The sequence below is a fragment of the Suricata suricatta genome, chromosome 3 (genome assembly GCF_006229205.1).
Source record: "Suricata suricatta isolate VVHF042 chromosome 3, meerkat_22Aug2017_6uvM2_HiC, whole genome shotgun sequence".
NCBI classification, from domain to species: Eukaryota; Metazoa; Chordata; class Mammalia; order Carnivora; family Herpestidae; genus Suricata; species Suricata suricatta.
Window position 1 is genome coordinate 36,855,612 of NC_043702.1, and position 21,924 is coordinate 36,877,535.

The window sequence follows — 21,924 nt, forward strand, 5'->3', positions numbered from 1 at the left end:
GCTCGCTGCCCGGGCTTCGCTCGGGCGCTGGCGGCTGGGCGTCCTCCGGCGCCTCGGTCCGGGCTGGCGGCCGCGCGCAGGCAGAGGCACCATGTTTCTTCCTTCAGTCAATCTCTGGAACCTGGCGTTTTATGCCCTTATGGTCTTCATGGCGACCCTGGGGCTGTGGGACGTCTTCTTCGGCTTCGAGGAGAACAAGTGCAGTATGAGCTATATGTTTGAGTACCCGGAGTATCAGGTGAGGTTCGGCTCTCTGCTCACCTGGGCGCTCTGAGACTCGGGCCCTCCTGTGGGTTTCTCCTGCTTTGGCTCCCCGCGCCTCTGTGGCACCCTTATCCCAACCGCATCTTTTTTTTTTTTTCCAGAAGACTGCAGACCACCCGCCCTCCCTGCTTACCTCTCCTACCCTTTGTGTCCTTTTTTTTTTTTTTTTTAAAGATTTTTATTTTTTAGTAATCTCTACACCCGATATGAGCCTGGAACTTAAAACCCCAACATCAAGAGTCCTTTGCTCCTCCCACGAGCCAGCCGGGCACCCCGCTTTTGTGTCCTTTCTTAACCGTAGGGTGTTAGGTAGGCGGTTCCTTGAGCATCCTCCCCGCGCCGCCCCATTGTTGCTCCCTTGTCTCCCTCCCGCTTCGCGGTCCCACATCCCAGGCCCAGGTTTTGACTGCCCGGGCCCACCCCGCCTCGTTCCCAGAGACGCCGAGCCAGCCTCTCAATCCAACCCCGTTTTGCCTGCGTTCCTGCCTTAACAGGTGCCTCTGCACCCCGCTGGCTCTCCACGCGCCGCAGTTCTGCCCACCCCGCGCAGAGGTTTGCATGTCTGCTTTCGCTTTGCTGGAAAGGGCGCTGAGCTGCTGCAGAGTGTGCATTGGCTGGGTCCCAAGACTGCCTTCGAGACTCCAGGCTTTACCTCCGTCTGGAAGGCCGACCTGAGGAGTCGTTCAGTGGAGAACTGTCGAGGTTGCGTCCTGCAAAGTTTGGCGGAGCCCCGGGTTTCGTGGTGACTGGGCCGTGCGTGGGGACGCGTGCCTGTGTTTGTGCTTGTCGCCTCTTAGCAGTTTTCACAAAACCTATTTCATAGGGTTGTTCTTGTTTTCTCGCTGTGTTCGCAATTTAAGAGAGCGCCGTCCCCCACCTCTTCCGTTCCAGGTTGAGCATTTTCCATCACAACTGCTTCATCAGTTCAGCTTAGGAGAATCTGGAATTTCACTCATGACCAGCTGTGGTGACACATTACACAGCTGTCCAAAAAGATTTCTCCCGAATGATTCTTTTATTTCTAAACGCATCTCCTTTTTATGGAATGCCTGTCATGGCAACAACCCATCATAGAAAGTATCTGTGCTATAATACATTACTGATTAAAGCGCATTCTTAGTACACTTTTAAAACCGTAGCAGATTTTTTTTTTAAAGGTGAAGAATGCAGATCGCGATCGCCTCTGTGTACAGGTCATTATGGAGTAGCATATGATTTGATTACTGTTGCTGTTATTTAGATTGTAAAACTACGTTAAGTTTAAATTGTTGAAGAACATCTTTTCCCGTGGGCAAAACTCTAGTTTAGATTTCATTTGCTTTGAGATTCTTATCTTGGTTTTGCATCAGTGCTTATAAAGGAGTGGAAGAACTTGATATCTGATGCTATTGAAGGAGAAGATTTTAAGGTGTTACTGTGGTCTCAGTTTCTAAGCACGTATGCTGGTTTAAGTTTATCAGAGGTTATACATAGTTAAATACGTGGGCTTTTAAGTTTTGTTTTTAAACGGAAAATAGAGCCCTTTTAATCTTTCACTTTTCTATGGTTTAATTGAGAAACTCAGTAGATTGAAGTAGTCGCTTTAGTTTTGTACTTCATTGAAGTTTGTTTAAAACAAAATTATCTGTAACAATACAGAACTAATTCCCATTTATTTTGAGATTGCCCACAATTATTGAAGCTGTTTTAATATCTGCAGTAGTGGAACTCACTTAGTGTTGGGAACAAAGCATATGGACCTCACAGATGCACTTCTTGCCTCATAAAATTAACTAGAAAGAGAAAATTAGCTAATGCAAAAGAGCTGTGTGGCTTTTTTTGTTGTTGAGTAGTCTAGTTATTTTGATTCAAATCCCCTTTTTGTGGTTTTACTCTTCTGTTGCTGTTAATAATTTGTCAGCATAGTAATAATTACAGTGTCAGGAGTTTCTGACCCACATTTTCAGTAGATATTTATTTTTATGATGTAGAAAGAGGCTGTTAATTCACTACAATATTTATATTTGATTCTTAGATCTTCTATTGTGCACATCAGGTCATGTTACTTTAGAAATACAGTTAAAACCTGTCTATAGAAAGGAATCATTTTGAATATAGTGAGATTGCTGGATAACTGATATTATTCTATTAAGAACCAGTGATTTTTAATGGATAAAGGTATTCTAAGTATGTATATCATATGTATTGTTTACTTTTAGTTGTATTTTATAGTAAGTTTTCTAATTGTTCACAGGTTGATGGTACCCGCATATGAGATGACATAGTCGTTGGCTTTTCATCTTCTTGAATTTTTTCTTCTTTTTTTTACCATTAATTTGCATATTTGTTAGCTCAGTTTTAGAAAAAAATGAAAGTTGAAACACACTCTATTTTGTTCATTTAAAAAATAAGAGGTCAGCGAGGAACTTGAACCTATTTGTAAAAGTGAAGTTTTGAATTTAAAATTGTTTGAGTATTCATTTTCTACCTTTGGTTTTCCTAGATTCACTTATTCAGAGTTAACTGAACATCTCAGAAACCTCCCAGGCAAAATACACATCACCCCTTAAAGCTTCTTGCTTTATCATGATGGCAAGGTACAGCTTTTATGTGGTAGCAAACAGTTTTAGGCAAATTGTAGAATTCAGGAAGAAACATCTCTGATGTTTTTTTCCCCATACAGTAATTTATTTGGCTGTCTTCAGGTAAGTGACCTAACAGTTGCTATCCGAAGAAAATGTTGATATTAGAAAATGCAAATCATAGCATTTTGTTATTGAGTGTGATGTTTGTTTAGCAAATAATTTATTGAGTAACTACTCAGTGTCAGGTATATTCTAGATACGTGGTATGGGTAAGAAGGAATTAGAGATGAATCAGACTTTGCCTTTGTCTTTATAATTTTTATGGCTTTATAACACAATGGGGGAAACAGGAATGTAATGGATAGTTAAAATGTGCTAAATATTATAATTTCACTATAAGAGTACATGTGAGATTCTACACAAAAGAGAGTGTCCAAGTTCATTCATCTTCAGTAGTCAAAGGCTACAAGTTGTAGTAAATTAGAGGATGTGTGTGTGTGTGTGTGTGTGTGTAGTTCATTTAATCCAGAAACCAGGAAATTGTAGGAGTAAAGAATAGCATTTGTGAAGGTGGGAAGGCACCAGAACACAGTGTATAAGCAATATGTATATATAAAAATTGCTAACATTGGTTGCCTTCTGGGTGCAAACTAGATGGCTAAAGGACTAGTGGTAGAAGAGAGCCCTTTCAATGTATATCCTATTGAATCTTGAATTTTGAAGCATATTAAAAATAAATTTTAAGGGGCGCCTGGGTGGCTCAGTCGGTTAAACCTCCGACTTGGGCTCAGGTCAGATCTCACGTTCGTGGGTTCGAGCCCCATATCAGGCTCTGTGCTCACAGCTCAGAGCCTGGAGCCTGCTTCCTATTCTGTGTCTCCCTCTCTCTCTCTGCCCCTCCCCCTCTCATGCTCTGTCTCTCCATGTACCAAACATAAATAAGACATTAAAAAAAAAATTTTAAAACATGGCACGTGTAAATTATAAGATAGGGAAGAATAATTAGAGCCAAATATTAGAGGACCTCTGTCTTAGGCCTTTATAAATGCAGTCAGGAAGCACAGGTGTATGCTTTAACAAGGTTTTTCCTGACACCGCCATGAACTATGGATTGTAGCAGGGAGGTTATGACAGGAAGAAAGACCAACCAGTGTGAAAGATTCAATTGGCCCTAGGTGTTTTTATTAAGCTGGAGTCCTTACGGATAGGATGAGGAAAGGGCTGAGAGCTCTTTTGAACTGCATTCATTTTGATCAGATCTCTTTTTCTTCTCTTTTTGTTAATTATGGAGCTCAAATTTGAATTTTCCAATTTTAATTTACAAGTAAAAGATATATGTCATAAAAGAAAGACATTTGTTTCTTGAGTCAATACTTTTCTAGCACTTGGGAACTTATTAGAATTTTTGTCTTTTGAAAGGGTTTGAGGTAGGGCATCTCGTGGCTTAGTCGGTTAAGCATCCGGCTTCAGCTCAGGTTATGATCTCATGGTTCGTGGGTTCAGGCCTGCATTGGTCTCTATGCTGACAACTAGCTCAGAGCCTGGAGCCTACTTTGGATTCTGTGTCTCCCTCTCTCTCTGACCCTCCCCTGCTTGTGTTGTCTCTCTCTCTCTCTCAAAAATAAATAAAAAACATTAAAAAAAAAAAAAAGAAAGGGTTTGGGGTTAGAGATTAGAAGGACCTGTACTAAGGCAGAGTCAAGAGAGGATGGACAGATGGGGCAGGATTGTGGGCATATTATTTAAGTATGAAGGTAATTGATTTTGATTAAAGGTCTGTTTTGGAAGTGGTGCTCATTTAAAATAATACATGCAAAATAATTTAAAATATATGGGACTCTTGTTACTATAAAAGTTTTCTTTTAAAACCCTTGACCCTCATCTTTTTCTTCATCATTCATCAGCATCCTGTTCATAGGCCTATAACTTTTCTGTCTTCAATTTGGTCAGAATCCTTCTGGTCTCTTCCTGCCACTCCCAACTTGAACTGGAAATGCAATTTTGCCATTTGCCTACAACTACTACTTTTTTTGTGGTTCTACCTGTTTCCCTCTTTATACATTATTCTGCTTCATCTGGTCTGAATTCATATTTTTTAATATGTATGCTTTCACACTACAGAATTGCTTTCATAATAGCATATTATGACATATATCAAATATGTTCTTTTGCTTATTTTTCTGTCTCCAGAGAATTACATATTTCTTTTTCAATATAGTGATAGTTTCCTATTCTTCTGAGTTAATTTTCAGCTAACTTAATCAAAACGTTGTTTAGCTAATGTACTAAAAAGAATGATCTAATATTCATGTACTGTTATATCAAAAGATGTACTAAATTGGGAGAAGTTTAGATTAACATTTCCTTGTTCTCTCACATTTCCTTTTTGAGTACTTTAACAAAATATTGCATCATTTTTTATTATATATTGTGCATAGTCAAAAATTGGGACTAATTTGAGTTAAAGCCCATATACATGTGTAGAGTATATTGTGGGATTGGTATTTCTGCATTTTGAGTATTGGAGGAGATAAAATTGCTAATATCTTAAGCAGTAAGCGCACAGTCTCTAAAGATGTTTTCAGGTGTTATTAACACAGATTGATTATGGTAATATTTTTAAAAGAATGCTCAGGAATGTGCATGAATGATCAGAATTCTGCTTTTTAGAACAGTAAAGTTTTCCAGTGTCATTACCACTTATAGGCTTTGGGAGCACCTGGGTAGCTCAGTCAGTTGAGCATCCAACTTCAGCTTGGGTCATGATCCAAGTCCATGGGTTCAAGCCGCGCGTTGGGCTCTGTTGGCAGCTCAGAGCCTGGAGCCTGCTTCCGATTCTGTGTGTCCCTCTCTCTCTGCACCTCCCCTGCTCATGATCTGTCTCTCTCTGTCTTTCAAAAATAAATAAATATTAAAAATATATAAAAAAAGAAATTAAAATTCATTCAGTAGTTAAAATTTTTTATCAAGCATATGTATAGCACTGCTAGATCATTAAATCTATTGATGTCTATTTAAAATCTATTCAATATAACTGGCTTCCTTTTTAATGGTTTGTATACTCAAAAAAAGGGGCAGAAGAAGGGCTTATACTTTACCATCACTTTTATAGATGCTTATGTTTTGGGAATGACATTAAGATCTTCTATTTTGTTGAAAAAATTTATGTGAACCACTGGCTCATTTGTTATCAAAGTGAATTGCAGAGTAGTTAGGGCTTGCTGACCAACCATATACCTAGTCCATGGAAACTGAAACAGATGCTAATTCATTGGAATGTTTATGGTGAGAAGAGTATACATGTCCTGACCAAGACATGGCTGTAAAGTTCAGATTAATTTGTTAAGCATCTTGCAGGTCAACGCTTAATAAGTTGAGAGGTCAGAAAGCTGCATTATAAAACAAGCTTACTTTCTCATATAACAGGAGTATATAGTTGAGTCTGAATAAAAGGAGAGACATTACAAAACAGTTTAAAATAGCAAAAAAGAATGGATTTGATAATGGAAAGCCTTTATCATTTCTAAGTATAATTGAAACTGATACCATATTAAGTGTTTTTCAACTTATGTTAACATGTAACTTGCTGACATACCTCAGTGTTTTTCTTTAGTCAGTGGCTATTTTGAATAATTTGTATCCATTAGAATTTCAGGGAGTTCCATTTTATGCGTTCCTGAAGACTGCATGTTCAAAACTCACATAATTCAAGACTAATTCTACATATGAAGAAGCTAAAAGTAAAATTTGTATGAGGCATCAAGTGCAGTTTTTTCACTAGTAGTATTTTAATGCTTCACTGTTTCAAATGTGTGTAATACAGAAATGGATACAATAGGCTGAATTGTATTAATACAACTGATTAAAGTGAAACTGGTTTATTCTCTTTGCTGTAGAAAGTAGAACTTCCAAAGAAAATGGCAAAACGCTATCCTGCATATGAATTATATCTTTATGGAGAAGGATCCTATGCTGAAGAACACAAAATGCTCCCTTTGACGGGTATTCCAGTTCTCTTTCTTCCTGGTAATGCTGGAAGTTACAAGCAAGGTAAGTCTTAGAAGTAAATTTTGAAAGCTTTAAAATTAAATTGAATTTATCAGATACATACTCTATGGTAAGTACTGTGCTAGGATATTGGGAGACACAAATATGTGACATTTTGTTTGAGAGAAAAAGACGTAAGTACAAAGAGTAGTTGAAGACCACTTAGAAAAGAATAAGGAGAAAAAACAGGATGGAGTGTGTGGGACAAATAGGTGAAATAGGGATTCAGCAATCAGCAGAAGAAAGGTTTATGTTGGAAACGGAAGGTACAGAAAACAACTTTGTAAAACATTGATTAGAGAAGTAAATCAGTGTATGTTATGCTAAATGAGAGAAGATTGGTTTTTTTTTCCTTTGGAGCTGTTTAAATAGATTTGGAAGTACTGATGGGAACACAGAAAGGTTATGGTAGGGATGTTATATATATAGATTCCAAACTGAAATCTTGGCCTGGAGATAGATAATAGCAGTTATTTCTGGCTTAACAATCAAGTAACCTGGAAGTAATTTCAGTTAAGATATGCTTTTTTGGTTATTAACTGGCATATTATATAACTTTTATATAGTAAGAATAGAATTAATTCAAAATTTTGTATAATTACTTACATGTTATACATTTATCTGGCAAATATTTGTGTTTTAAGTGTTAGGGATCTAAAACAGACCAAGATTAAAATCTCTACCCTCATTAAGTTTACATTCTTGTTGGGAACACAGCCGTTAAACAAGTACATCAATAATGTTAAAAGTTAGAAAGAAAAATAAAGCAGAATGAGGGATAGAAGATAAATAGGGTCAGTAGGTGGCTGTTGAAGTGAGCAGGAAAGGCCAGTATAAGGAGGTGACATATGAACAGAGGCTTGAGTGTAGCAAGAGACTGAGGTATGTGACTATTTGGGGAAAGACCCTGAGGCAGGAACATGCTTGGTACATTCAAGGCCACTGAACCTAGAGAAAGTGACAAGAAATGAGGATGGAAAAGTACCCACATGCTGTATCCTATAAGCTGTGAAAAGACTTTTTTGATCGAAGTGCGATGGGAAATTTTTTTCTAAGTATGATGAGAAGCTTTTAGAGGGCTTTGGGTAGGAAATGATATATTCTGATCTTTTTGTTGTTAAATTGTTTGAAATATAACACACATCTAGAGAAATGTGAAGAATATAATCAGTTAAAAGTTATTATAAAGTAAATACCCATAGAACCAAAACCTAAGTCAAGAAGTAGAAGATTGCCAGTACTGTGGAAGTCCTCTCTATGTGCCTTCCTGATAAAACTTTTCCCGCTTCCTAGATGTGACCACAACTCTAACTAAGCTAGTAATTTCCTTCACTTTATTGTTTTAGTATCTGAATATCCATCTCTAATACAATCTACTTATTTGGGGTTATTTTTAAACGTTGTCATATAAACATATTCATTCAGTGTGTATTCTTTCGTGCCTGGCTTCTCCCACTCAATATTTTAAAAAATTCAACTTGTATGAGCTGTGATTCATTCATTTTCCTCACTGTATATTATTTTACTGTATGACTCTACTATAATTTAAATATTCTGTCTTTGAACACTTGTGTTGTTTACATTTATTGGCACTTATAAGTAATAAACATTTTTCTTACTTTGGACCATGTAAACCCTTGTTTCTTTCTGTAAGATGTATATCATAATGTAATTCTGTGTCACAGGTTATAAGTATCCTTTTATTTTTACCAGTTGTACTAATATACTCCCAGAAACAGTACATTATACTTCTTTTTGCTCCACATCCTTGACAGCATTGGAATTGCCAAGATTTTTAAATTTTAAACCATCTGGTGGATGTGCTTTATTTTTTTGAAAATGATTACTCTGGCTTTGCTATGTAGAGAATATGCTATAAAGGGGTGAGAGTGGAAGAAGGAAAGATAGCAAGTATCATTAATCATGAGGGAAATGCAAATCAAAACCACAGTGGTAGATAACATTTCATACCCACTAGGGTAGCCATAATCTAAAAGATATATAATAGCAAATGTTGAGAATGTGAAGAAATTGAAACCCTCATGTGTCACTGGTGGGAATATAAAATGGTAGAGCCACTTTGGAAAAACAATTTGGCTGTTCCTTGGAATACTAAACATGGAGTCTAGCAATTTCACTATCGGTATCTACTGAAGAAAAATGAAAACATACATCACACAAACTTGTTTACGAATGTTCATAGCAGTGCAATTCAGACTAGCTAAAATGTAGAAACAACCCAAATGTCCATCATTTGGATAAATGAATAAAATATATTATATAATAGAATATTATTCAGCAATAAAAATGAAAAAAGAAAATTATAGGCCAATAACCTTGATGAGCATAGATGCAGAAATCTTTAGCAAAGTATTAGCAAATCAAATCCAACAATACATAATCAAGTGAGATTTACTCCGGGGATGCAAGAAAGGTTCAGCATCCACAAATCAGTCAACATGATACAATTATATTAATGAATGATAAAAATCATATGATCATCTCAGATGCAGCAAAAGCATTTAACAAATTTCAGTATTCATGTATGATAAAATCTCAACAAAGTAGGTATAGAGGGAATGTATGTCAACACAGTAAAGATCATATATGTCTGTCATACAGCTAACATCATACTCAGTGGTGAAAAGCTGAAAGCTTTTCCTCTAATTTCAGGAACAAGACAAAGATGCCCACTCTCACCACTTTTATTCAACATAGTATTGGAAGTCTTAGCCACAGAAATAAGGCAAGAAAATTTTTTAAAAAGCCATCCACATTGGAAAGAAAGAAGTAAAATCGTTCCTATTTGCAGATGATGTACATAGAAAACCCTAAAGACTCCATGAAAAGTTCTTAGAATTAGTAAATGAATTTAGTAAAATTCAGAATACAAAATCAATATACAGAAATCTGGGGTGCCTGGGTGGCTCAGTTCGTTAAGTGGCCGACTTTTGCTTGGGTCATGATCTTGCAGTTTGGGAGTTCGAGCCCTGCATCGGGTTCTGTGCTGATGGCTCAGAGCCTGGAGCCTGCTTTGGATTCTGTGTCCCCCCGCCCCGCCCCCCCCACTTCTTCCCCACTTGCGCTCTGTTTCTCAAAAATAACTTAAAAAAATCAATATGTAGAAATCTGGCATTTTTGTATACTAATAATGAAATAACAAGAGAAATTAAAGAAACAATCCCATTTACAATGACATTGAAAAGAATAAAATACCTAGGAATAAATTTCACAAAGGACTGAAAGATCTCTACACTGAACCCTATGTTAAACCTTAAGATGGATGAAAGAAAATTGAAAACACAGGGAAAGATATTCTATGCTTATGGATTGGAAGCATTAATATTGTTAAAATGTCCACACTACCAAAAGCAATCTACAAATTCTATGCAATACCTATGAAAACTCCAATAATATACTTCATGGAACTAGAAAAATTAATTCTAAAATTTGTATGGAACCACAGAAGATCCCGAATAGCCAAAACAATTTTGAGAAAGAAAAAGCTGGAAGTATTGCTCTCCCTGATTTTGAACTGTACTACAGACCTGTAATAATCAAAACAGTATATAGTATTGGCAGAAAAACAGACTCACAAATCAGTGTAACAGCATTGAGAGCACAGAAATAAACCCATATATATATGGACAATTTATCTGTGAAAAAAGAGCCAAGATCATGCAGTGGAGACAGGACATCTCTTCAATAAGTGGTTTTGAGAAAACAATAGCCACAAGCAAAAGAATGAAACTAGGCTACTGTCTTCCACCATACACAAAAATTAACACAAAGTGGATTAAAGACTTGCATGCAAGACGTGAAACCTTAAAATTCCTAGAAGAAAACTTAGGCAGTGAGCTCCTTGACATCGGACTAAGTACCATCTTTGTGAATCTCACTCCAAAAGCAAGAGAAACAAAAAGAAAAATAAATAAATGGAACTACACCAAACTACAAAGCTTCTGTACAACAAAGGAAACCACTAAATGAGAAGACAATCTACTCAGTGGGAGAAGATATTTGTAAACCATATATACAATAGGTGGTTAATATCTGAAATAAAGAACTTACTAATTAAACAACAACAAAAACAGCCTGATTGGTAAATGGACAGAGGATCTGAGGGATGCCTGGGTGGCTCAGTTGGTTAAGTAGCTGACTCAATCTTGGTTCAGGTCATGATCTCATAGTTATGGGATTGAGCCCCATGTGATTCTCTCTCCCTTTCTCTTTGCCCCTTCCCTGCTCCCTTTCTCTCTCCCTCCCATGCCCCCAAATAAACTAAACAGAAAAATAGGCAGAAGATCTGAGTAGACATTTCTCCAAAGAAGACATATAGATGGCTAGCAGGCACATGAAAAGGTACTCAGTATCACTAATTATTAGGGAAATGCAAATCAAAACCACCATATCCCCTCACACCTGTCAGAATAGCTACTATAAAAAAAAACAAAACACCAAATACCAGGAATGAAATCTTACCATTTGTAATAACATGGATGAACTTGAGGGTATTATGCTAAGTGAGTGAACCTGACAAAAAAAGAGAAATACCATATGATTTCACTCAGGTGAAATCTACGAAAAGATGAATAAACAAAATAAATTCATAGGTACAGAGAACAGGCTAGTGGTTACCAGAGGGGAAGGGGTTTAAGAGTAAGTAAAATGAGTGAAGGGAGCCAGCTATATGTTGACGAATAGTAAAAAAGTTTGTGGTGGTAATCACTTTGTAGTGTATACAGATGTTGAATTATAAAACTGTACACCTGAAGCTTATATCATAAAAAAGGAGTGAATTAACTGATAACATGAATTACGTGGTACAATGTGGATAAACCTTGAAAACATTTTAAGTGAAAGAAGCCAGTCATAAAAAAGCACATATGTGATCCCATTTATAGAAATGTCCAGAATAAGCAAATCCATAGAGACAGAAAGTAAATTTGTAGTTTCCAAAAATTGGAAGGAGAAGAGGTATAAGAAGTGACTACTAATGAGTACAGGGTTTTCTTTCTGGAGTAATTAAAAATTTCTAAAGTTAGAGAAATGATTTTAGAATTCTGTGAATATACTAAAAGTCATTGAATTGTACACTTCACATAATGAGTTGTGTGAATTATGTCTTAAAGAAATGGAATGGCACATAGGTATTTTGTTTCCTAAATCATACACTGCAATTTTTAATGCCAGTTAAGGCAATCAATTCACCAATTCTGTGAAAGAGTTTGCAGAACAAACCTAAAACAGTGATGGAAGCAGGTAGACCAATGAGGAAACTATTGGAGTAGTTAAGGCAAGAGATGATGGTGCTTACATTAGGAAGACAGTAGTGGAAATGGTGAGAATTGTTGATTGGGAATATGTTTGGAAAGTAGAGCATGATAGGGTTTACTGATGGATTGGATGTCATGTGTAAGAAAAAGACACATCAAGCATAGGTATCTAAACCAAGTGATGAGCATTGGAATTTCTGGAATTTTCTCATTCCTAAAATCCTCAAGCATGACTTACTCATACAGATGGCTAACATTTCTTATTCTTCAAAGAATTCTTCCCCTCCCTTTTAGCTGTTGTCCCTATTGAAGTGGAAGCAGGTAAAGTATGAATGACCTGTTTACTTTTTATTTAATTTAAATTTAAAAAACATTTAGGGCACAAGACATACAGGGCACAAACAATGGTTTGTTCTTTTAAATTGATAACTGTTGAAGGATGTCCCCTGAAGTAGATTGTTTATACTTGGAGTGTGGGATGAAGTTATTTGTTAAGAGACTTTGAAGCAACTTTTAAAAAGTTTGTTTGGGGCACCTGCTCAGTCAGCTAAGTGTCTGACTTTGACTCAGGTCATGATCTCATGGTTCATGGGTTTAGGCCTCATGTTGAGCTCTGTGCTGACAGCTGAGAGCCTGGAGCCTGCTTCAGATTCTGTGTCTTTCGCTGGCACTCCCCAATTCACGCTGTCTCTCTGTCTCTCTGAAAAATAAATAAAACATTTAAAAAATTTAAAAATTTTGTTTAATGTGCACATTACATTTTTCTCTGCAGTTCGTTCTCTTGGCTCTATTGCACTTAGAAAAGCAGAAGACATTGACTTCAAATACCACTTTGACTTCTTTACTGTGAATTTCAATGAAGAACTGGTGGCACTATATGGTGGTAGTCTTCAGAAACAGACCAAGTTTGTACATGAATGCATTAAAACAATTCTTAAACTCTATAAGGTAAGAGATAAGCATGCAAGTCAACAGTGATCACCTATTCATATCTTTTTAAAGATATTCCACTTATTTTAAGACGTGTGTTTATATGGAAGTTAAAGATGGCACAAAGGTTTGTTTGTCTTTTTGGTGGGAGTCTTATTTTGAACTCAGTGGTTTTTTGAAGTTTAAATTAAACTTATAAGAAACCTTTCTTGTGAATTTAACTGGTAAAATAACTGGTAAATAACTGGTACTAGGGTAGACCTAGTAAGCAACTATAAAGCTAGCCAAAATGTTGAAGTATATGTTTTCAAGTGTTGGCCAACCAAGTAGAGAAGGACCATGATCCCTGAAAGAAGGAAAATATTCAAGGTGAGCTTTATGATTCCTTGATTCTCTGCCTGAAAGCATTTCCCAGACCATGGGACAAGTGGGTGGAGATCAAGCAGAGCACATTTATATAATTGAGCTGAAAAAGACAGAGATTGGAATTTGGGGCTACTGGAGTGGTTAGATTTGTGGGCATGGTATTATTATTAAAAAATTTTTTTTTCTACATTATTTTTGAGACAGAGCAGGAGTGGGGGAAGGGCAGAGAGAGAGGGAGACACAGAATCTGAAACAGGCTCCAGGTTCTGAGCTGTCAGCACAGAACCTGAGTAGGGGCTCTAATCCATGAACCACGAGATCGTGACCAGAGCCGAAGTCAGATTCTTAACCTACTGAGCCACCCAGGCATCCCCTGGGCACGGTATTAGAAAGAAGAGAATCAGGCAGAGATAGAAGTTCTAGAAATTTGCATTTTTCAACTTTGACTGCAGTGCTGAATATGCACAGGGCAAGAAGCTACAGGGTAATGGCATACCAAGGAGGAAGTGATGGAGTGTATCTACCTCAAGTGCAAGGAATAAGGAGAATATATATCTTTAGAGAAACTTGAAAGAGTAGTAAAACAGTCTAAAAATCATTCTGTGCCAACACTTCTAAACAATGTCAGGGATAAAATTCTATTGCCTACCGAGGGGGAGCTACTGCTTTCTATGGTATGCCACAGTGAAACTCCCAGCCAAAAAAAAAATAAAAATAAAAAGCTACTGGGGAAATTATGGCTTGAATTGAGATTCCAGAAGTCACATGGTGCTAGGAAACAGGAGTTCTGATCAGCTAGAGCAGAAAGACCTAGCTGAACACTCTGGGCATTCAGTTGAGATCCCAGAATGGATGCTCCCTAGGTATAGGACTATTCTAGCTCTAAAGTAAAAGCTATTCCAGGATTCACCTTAATGCTTAAATATAAGCCTCAAAGATACTTACGGATAAGGAGTTAAGTAAAGTAGAGAGAACAGATGAGGTATCTCAACAAACACATGGAAACTATTAAAAAAGAACAAAAAGGAAAACGAGAACTGAAAAAATACATATCAGAAATGAAAAATTCAGTACATAGACTTTAAACCGATTGAATACTACAGAACAAGAGATTATTTAATTTGAAGATACGACAATAGGAACTATCCCAAAATGAAACACCAAAAAAGAATGAAAAGGTAAGAGCCTCAGGAAGATGTGGGACAATACTAAGCAGTCTAATATATATATATATGAAATTGGAGAGGAAAAAATATTTAAAGAACTAATGGACCCCAGTTGGTCAATTTTGATTCAAAAGGTTCTTTTTCTTTCTTTCTTTTTTTATAAAAAATAGTTTATTGTCAAGTTGGTTTCCATACAACACCCAAGCTCTACCCGACAAGTGCCCTCCTCCATCACCACCACCTCCCTTCCCCCTGCCCTTCCTCCTTCAACCCTCAGTTTGTTTTCAGTATTCAACAGTCTCTCAAGGTTTGCATCCCTCTCTCTCCCCAACTCTCTCTCCCTCTTCCCCTCCCCCTGGTCCTCCATTAGGTTGCTCCTGTTCTCCTGTTAGACCTATGAGTGTAAACATATGGTATGTGTTCTTCTCTGCCTGACTTTTTCACTTAGCATGACACCCTCCAGGTCCATCCACTTTCCTACAAATGGCCAGATTTCATTCTTTCTCATTGCCATGTAGTACTCCATTGTGTATATATACCACATCTTCTTGATCCATTCATCAGGTGATGGACATTTAGGCTCTTTCCATGTTTTGGCTATTGTTGACAGTGCTGCTGTGAACATTGGGGTACATGTGCTTGTATGCATCAGCACTTCTGTATCTCTTGGGTAAATCCCTAGCAGTGCTATTGCTGGGTCAGAGGGGAGGTCTAACGATAGTTTTTTTGGCGAACCTCCACACTGTTTTCCAGAGCGGTTGTACCAGGTTACATTCCCACCAACAGTGTAGGAGGGTGCCCGTCTCTCCACACCCTCGCCAGCATCTATAGTCTCTTGATTTGTTCATTTTAGCCACTCTGACTGGTGTGAGGTGGTGTCTCACTGTGATTTTGATTTGTGTTTCCCTGATGATGAGTGATGTTGAGCAACGTTTCATGTGCCTGTGGACCATCTGGATGTCCTCTTTGGAGAAGTGTCTGTTTATGTCTTCTGCCCATTTCTTCACTGGGTTATTTGTTTTGTGGGTGTGGCATTTGGTGAGTTCCTTGTAGATTTTGGATACTAGTCCTTTATCTGATATGTCATTTGCACTGTCTTTTCCCATTCTGTTGGTTGCCTATTAGTTTTCTTGATGGTTTCCTTTGCAGTGCAGAAACTTTTTATCTTGATGAGGTCCAAGAGTTCAGTTTGCTTTCATGTCCCTTGCCTTTGGGGATGTGTTGAATAGGAAATTGCTGTGGTTGAGGTCAAGGAGGCTGTTTCCTACTTTCTCCTCAAGGGTTTTGATGTTTTCCTGTCTCACATTCAGGTCCTTCAGCCATTTTGAGTTAATTTTTGTGTATGGTGTAAGAAAGTGGTCTAGTTTCATTCTTCTGCATGTTGCCATCCAGTTCTCCCAGCACCACCTGCTAAAGAGGCAGTCTTTTTTCCATTGGATACTCTTTCCTGCTTTGTCAAAAATTAATTGTCCGTACATTTGTGGGCCCAGTTCTGGGTTCTTTTTTCCTTTCCATTGGTCTATGTGTCTGTTTTAGTGCCAATGCCATACTGTCTTGATGATGACAGCGTTGTAGTAGAGGCTAAAGTCTGGGACTGTGATGCCTCCCGTTTTGGTTTTCTTCTTCAATATAACTTTGGCTAAACGGGGTCTTTTGTGGTTCCATACGAATTTGAGGATGGTTTGTTCTAGTTTGGAGAAGAATATTGGTGCAATTTTGATGGGGATTGCATTGAGTGTGTAGATTGCTTTGGGTGGTAATGACATGTTCACAATGTTTATTCTTCCAATCCACGAACAGGGAGTGTTTTTCCATTTCTTGGTGTCTTCTTCAATCTCCTTCATAAATTTTCTATAGTTTTCATCATATAGGTCTTTACATCCTTGGTTAGATTTACTCCTAGGTATTTTATGGTTTTTCATGCAATCATGAATGGGATCAGTTTCTTGATTTCTCTTTCCGCTGCTTCATTATTGGCGTATAGGAATGGAACTGATTTCTGTACCTTGATTTTGTACCCTGCAACTTTACTGAAGTCATTAATCAGTTCTAGAAGGCTTCTGGTGGAGTCTGCCGAGTTTTCCATGTAGAGTATCATGTCATCTGCGAAAAGTGAAAGTTTGACTTCTTCTTTGCCAATTCTGATGCCTTTTATTTCATTTTGTTGTCTGATTGCTGATGCTAGGACTTCCAGCACAATGTTAAACAACAGTGGTGAGAGTGGACACCCCTGTGGTGTTCCTGATCTCAGGGGGAAAGCTCTCAATTTTTCCCCATTGAGGATGATATTACCTGTGGGATTTCATAAACTGCTTTCATAATGTTTAGGTAAGTTCCTTCTATTCCGACTTTCTCAAGAGTTTTTATTCAGAAAGGGTGCTGTACCCTCCTGCACTGTTGGTGGCAATGTAAACTGGTGCAGCTGCTCTGGAACATAGTGTGGAGGTTCCTCAAAAAACTATCCATAGAACTCCCTTATGACCCAGGAATAGCACTGCTAGGGATTTACCCAAGAGAGACAGAAATGCTGATGCACAGGAGCACATACACCCCAATGTTCACAGCAGCACTGTCAACAATAGCCAAAACATGGAAAGAGCCTAAATGTCCATCACCTGATGAATGGATCAAGAAGATGTGGTATATATACTCAATGGAGTATTACATGGCAATGAGAAAGAATGAAATATGGCCATTTGTAGGAAAGTGGATGGACCTGGAGGGTGTCATGCTAAGTGAAATAAGTCAGGCAGAGAAGGACATATACCATATGATTGCACTCATAGGTTTAACAGGAAAACAGGAGCAACCTAATGGAGGACCAGAGGGAGGGGAAGACGGAAAGAGTTGGGGAGAGAGAGGGATGCAAAGCTTGAGAGACGAATGAATGCTGAAAACGAACTGAGGGTTGAAGGGGAAGGGGGAGGGGAGAAAAGAGGTGGTGGTGATGGAGGAGGGCACTTATGGGGAAGAGCACTGGGTATTGTATGGAAACCAAATTGACAATAAACTATTTTAAAAAAAGGGTGCTATATTTTGTCAAATGCTTTTTCTGCATCTATCGACAGGATCCTATGGGTTTTTTTCCCTTCTTTTGTTAATGTGATGTATCACATTGATGGATTTGTGAATATTGAACCAGCCGTGTAACGCAGGAGTGAATCCCACTTGATCATGATGGATAATTCTTTTTATATGCTGTTGAATTCGATTTGCTAATTTCTTGTTGAGTTTTTTGCATCGGTATTCATTAAGGATATTGGTCTGTAGTTCTCTTTTTTGGCTGGGTCTCTATCTGGTTTGGGTATCAAGGTGAAGCTGGCTTCGTAGAATGAGTTGGAAGTTTTCCTTCTATTTCTATTTTTTGGAATAGTTGGAGAAGAATGGGTATGAGCTCTGCTTTAAATGTCTGGTAGAATTCCCCTGGGAAGCCATCTGGCCCTGGGCTCTTATTCGTTGGGAGATTTTTGATAATGGATTCAATTTCTTCACCGGTTATGGGTCTGTTCATGCTTTCTATCTCTTACCATTTGAATTTTGGCAGTGCATGTGCATTTAGGAATTTGTCCATTTCTTCTAGGTTGTCCAGTTTGTTGGCATGTAATTTTTTATAGTAATCTCTGATGATTGCTTGTATTTCTAAGGGATTGGTTGTAATAGATCCTTTTTCATTCATGAATTTGTCTATCTGGGTGGTCTCTCTTTTCTTTCTGAAGAGCCTGGCTAGAGGATTATCAATTTTGTTTATTTTTTTCAGAGAACCAACTCTTGATTTCATTGGTCAGCTCAACTGTTTTTTTGGATTCTATATTGTTTATTTCTACCCTGATCTTTATGATTTCTTTTGTTCTGCTGGGTTTGGGGTGCTCTTGCTGCTTCCCTTCTAGTTCCAGTAGGTGCTCTGTTAGATTTTGAATTTGTGCTTTTTCTAGTTTGTTGAGATTAGCCTGGATTGCAATATACTTTCCTCTTAGGACTGCCTTTGCTGCATCCCAGAGATTTTGGATGGTTGTATTTTCATTTTCATTTGTTTCCATATATTTGTTAATTTTTTCTCTAATTGCCTGACTAGCCCAATCATTCTTTAATAGGGTGGTTTTTAACCTCCACATTTTTGGAGGTTTTCCAGACTTTTTCCTGTGGTTAATTTCAAGTTTCATAGCATTGGGATCCGAAAGTGTGCATGGTATGATCTCTATTCGTTTATACTTATGGAGGGCTGCTTTATGCCCCAGTATGTGATCTGTCTTGGAGAATGTACTATGTGCACTTGATAAGAAGGTGAATTTCCTAACTTCAAGATGCAGAGTTCTAAATATATCCATCAATTCCATCTATTCGAATGTGTCGTTCAGGTCCATTGTTTTTTTTTAGTGATTTTGTATCTGGTTGATCTATCCATTGCTGTCAGTGGAGTATTAAAGTTCCTGCAATTAGCGCATTCTTATCAATCAGATTGTTTCTATCTGTGATTAATTGTTGTATGTATTTGGGTGCTTCCGAATTTGGTGCATAGATATTTGTAATTGTTAGCTCTTCCTGATTTAGAGATCCTGTAATTATTATATAATGTCCTTCTTCATTTCTTGTTACTGCCTTTACTTTAAAGTCTAGTTTGTCTGATATAAGTATGGCTACTCCTCCTTTCTTTTGGATTCCAGTCACATGATAGATATTTCTCCATCCCTTTACTTTCAACCTGAAGGTATCTTCAGGTCGAAAATGAGTCACTTGTAGACAGCAAATAGTTGGATTTTGTTTTTTATCTGTTCTGCTACCCTGTGTCTTTTGGTTGGAGCATTCAGTCCATTTACATTCCATGTTATTATTGAAAAATATGGGTTTAGAATCATTGTGTTCTCCATAGAATTCATGTTTATAGTGGTGTCTCTGGCACCTTGTATCCTTTGCAACATTTCCCTCATAGGGTCCCTCTTAGGATTTCTTGTAGGGCTGGTTTGGTGGTCATGAATTCTCTCGATTTTTGTTTATTTGGGAGCACCTTTATCCTATTTTGAATGACAGGCTTGCTGGATAAAGGATTCTTGGCTGCATGTTTTTTCTGCTCATCACATTGAAGATTTCCTGCCATTCCTTCCTGGCCTGCAAAGTTTCATTTGATAGGTCCGTAACCACTCTGATAGGTTTCCCTTTGTATGTGAGGGCCCTTTTCTCCCTAGCTGCTTTCAGAATTCTGTCTTTATCTTTATATTTTGCCAGGTTCACTATGATATATTGTGCCAAAGGCCGATTCAAATTACGTCTTAAGGGGGTTCTTTGTGCCTCTTGAATTTGAATGTCCATTTCTTTTCCCAGATTTTGGAAATTCTCATTTATAATTTGGTCTAGTATCCCTTCAGGCCCTTTCTCTCTGTCTTCCTCTTCAGGAATTCCTATGATACGGATGTTGTTCCATTTGATTGTATCACTCAGGTCTTGAATTCTTCTTTCCTGCTCCTGGATTAATTTCTCTCTCTTTTTTTCAGCTTCCTCTTTTGCTATAACTATATCTTCTAGTTCACTTATTCTTCTCTCTGCCTCTTCAATCCTTGAGGTGGCTGCCTCCGTTTTATTATTCACCTCATTTATAGCCTTTTTTTTTAACTCATCACACCTATTTTCAAAGTTCCTAGTCATTGTCTCAGTTGCTTCTTTGATGCTTTTTTCAACCCCAGCGATTAATTTTATGACAAGTTTTTTAAATTCTTTGTCCAGTATGTTGTCTAGATCTGCCTTGAGCCTTTCTGTGGCTGTGGCTTCTTCCTGGAGGTTCTTCAGGGGAGAGTTCCTTCATTTTGTCATTTTTGCTAGTTTTCTGTCTCTTGTCAGCTTTAGAAAGCTTGATGTGCACTGTGCACATGTTAATATTTCTCTGTTAAAGGAGGCTTATTGGCTGTCCAGGGCCTGTCGTTTCAGGAAATATTCTTTTAATAGTGTCTCTCAGTTTCTCTTGTTGTGCCTTTGACTATTTTATTTCCCTACTCTGTGATATTTTGGACTCACCATCATGCACACTTTAGCTTGTTTCTTGGGGTTGCCCTAAGAAGCAAAACAGACAGACAAACACAGAGGGAACAGAAGCACACAAATGCACAGACAAATCAAACAAACAAATTAAAAAAGGGAACGGAAAGAAAGAAAATGGAGAGGAAAGACGAAAAAAAGAGAAGAAAAAATATAAAGGGGGTCAGAGACAACAAAGGACAATGGATAGTCTAAAAGCGTATGACCAATTGAGGGGGGAGATAAGGATGAGATACAGGAGAATATATCTGGATTTCAAAAAAAAAAAAAGAGAGAAAGAAGAAAGGAAAATAAGTAAAAATTTTAAAATTTTTAAGTAAAAAAGGTAATAATAATAAAAAATAAATACAAAAAAAAGAAAAAAGAAGAAAAAAAAGCAGCAGCTCCTTCTTGTGGATAGTCGTGGATTGGTGTAGTAGGTCTTGGGGGTCTGCTCTCAGAGGCTCTGCCTTGGAGGCTGCAGAAAGTAGAAGGGCGGCACCCCACGCTCCACTGGAACTAAGCACTGCAGGCCACTCTAATGAGTCCTTGTGCCGCAGCTGAGCCAAGTTGTATTTTCCAGGCCTGCCTCGGTTCAAAATCCTAGTCCATGCACTTTTATGCTACCACAGATGTGATGTACTTGCTTTGGCGACTGGCTTCTTAGGGGGAGGGAGCAGTTTCTCTAGGTGCTGGCACAGATTTATGCTGCTGCTGCTGCAGGTGGTGAGGTGCATGCCCTCACAGACACTGCTGTGGACTCCCAGCTCCCGGCAGGGATCCTGATCGCAGTAAGGGGAGGGAGCATTTTCCTTTGTCGCTGGCTGGGATTTGCACTGCTGCTGCCTGAGGCACCGGGCACTGTTGGAAATGAGCTGCTGCTCCTGCAGCTGGAGCGCGCGCCCCGGCCTCCACCGCAGCTAACTCCCTGCCAGATCTCGTAGGGGTGAGGGCTATTTTTTCCCTGTTGGCACCGGGATTTGGGATTCGCGGCCAATGCTGGAGGCGAGATGCGCTGTGAAAATGAGGTATATGCTCCTGCTGCCTCAGCTGAGGCAGAAGTGCGCTTTCCTGGGGCTGCCTCCGCTGCCGACTACTCCCTGCTGGGATGGCGCAGGGCTGGAAGCTGTTCTTTCCCTTGTGCCATTCGGGTTCGGGATTTGGGCTACCCAGCAGTTATATATAGAGTGAGAGTTTCTCTCTCCAAGCATAGTTAAACGTTCTTCATCTCTTCCCCAGAGACAGTACTATGAGCATATTCAGTCTTTCTGTCTCTTTCCTTTGTCTCTCGGGCTCCGTGCGCTTGCC

At 38.4% G+C, this 21,924-nt stretch overlaps 1 protein-coding gene across 1 annotated transcript in view; it reads left to right on the forward strand.

Annotated features, from left to right (window-relative positions):
- The first annotated feature begins 19 nt into the window (after positions 1–19).
- PGAP1 (post-GPI attachment to proteins 1) overlaps positions 20–21,924 on the forward strand; it is a 79,053-nt gene continuing 57,148 nt past the window's right edge. Inside the window, exons 1-3 of the mRNA XM_029934171.1 lie at positions 20–238; positions 6,725–6,878; positions 12,924–13,099. Of these exons, the coding sequence (XP_029790031.1) occupies positions 92–238; positions 6,725–6,878; positions 12,924–13,099 (477 nt within the window). The 5' untranslated portion in view covers positions 20–91. The remainder of the gene's footprint in view (positions 239–6,724; positions 6,879–12,923; positions 13,100–21,924) is intronic.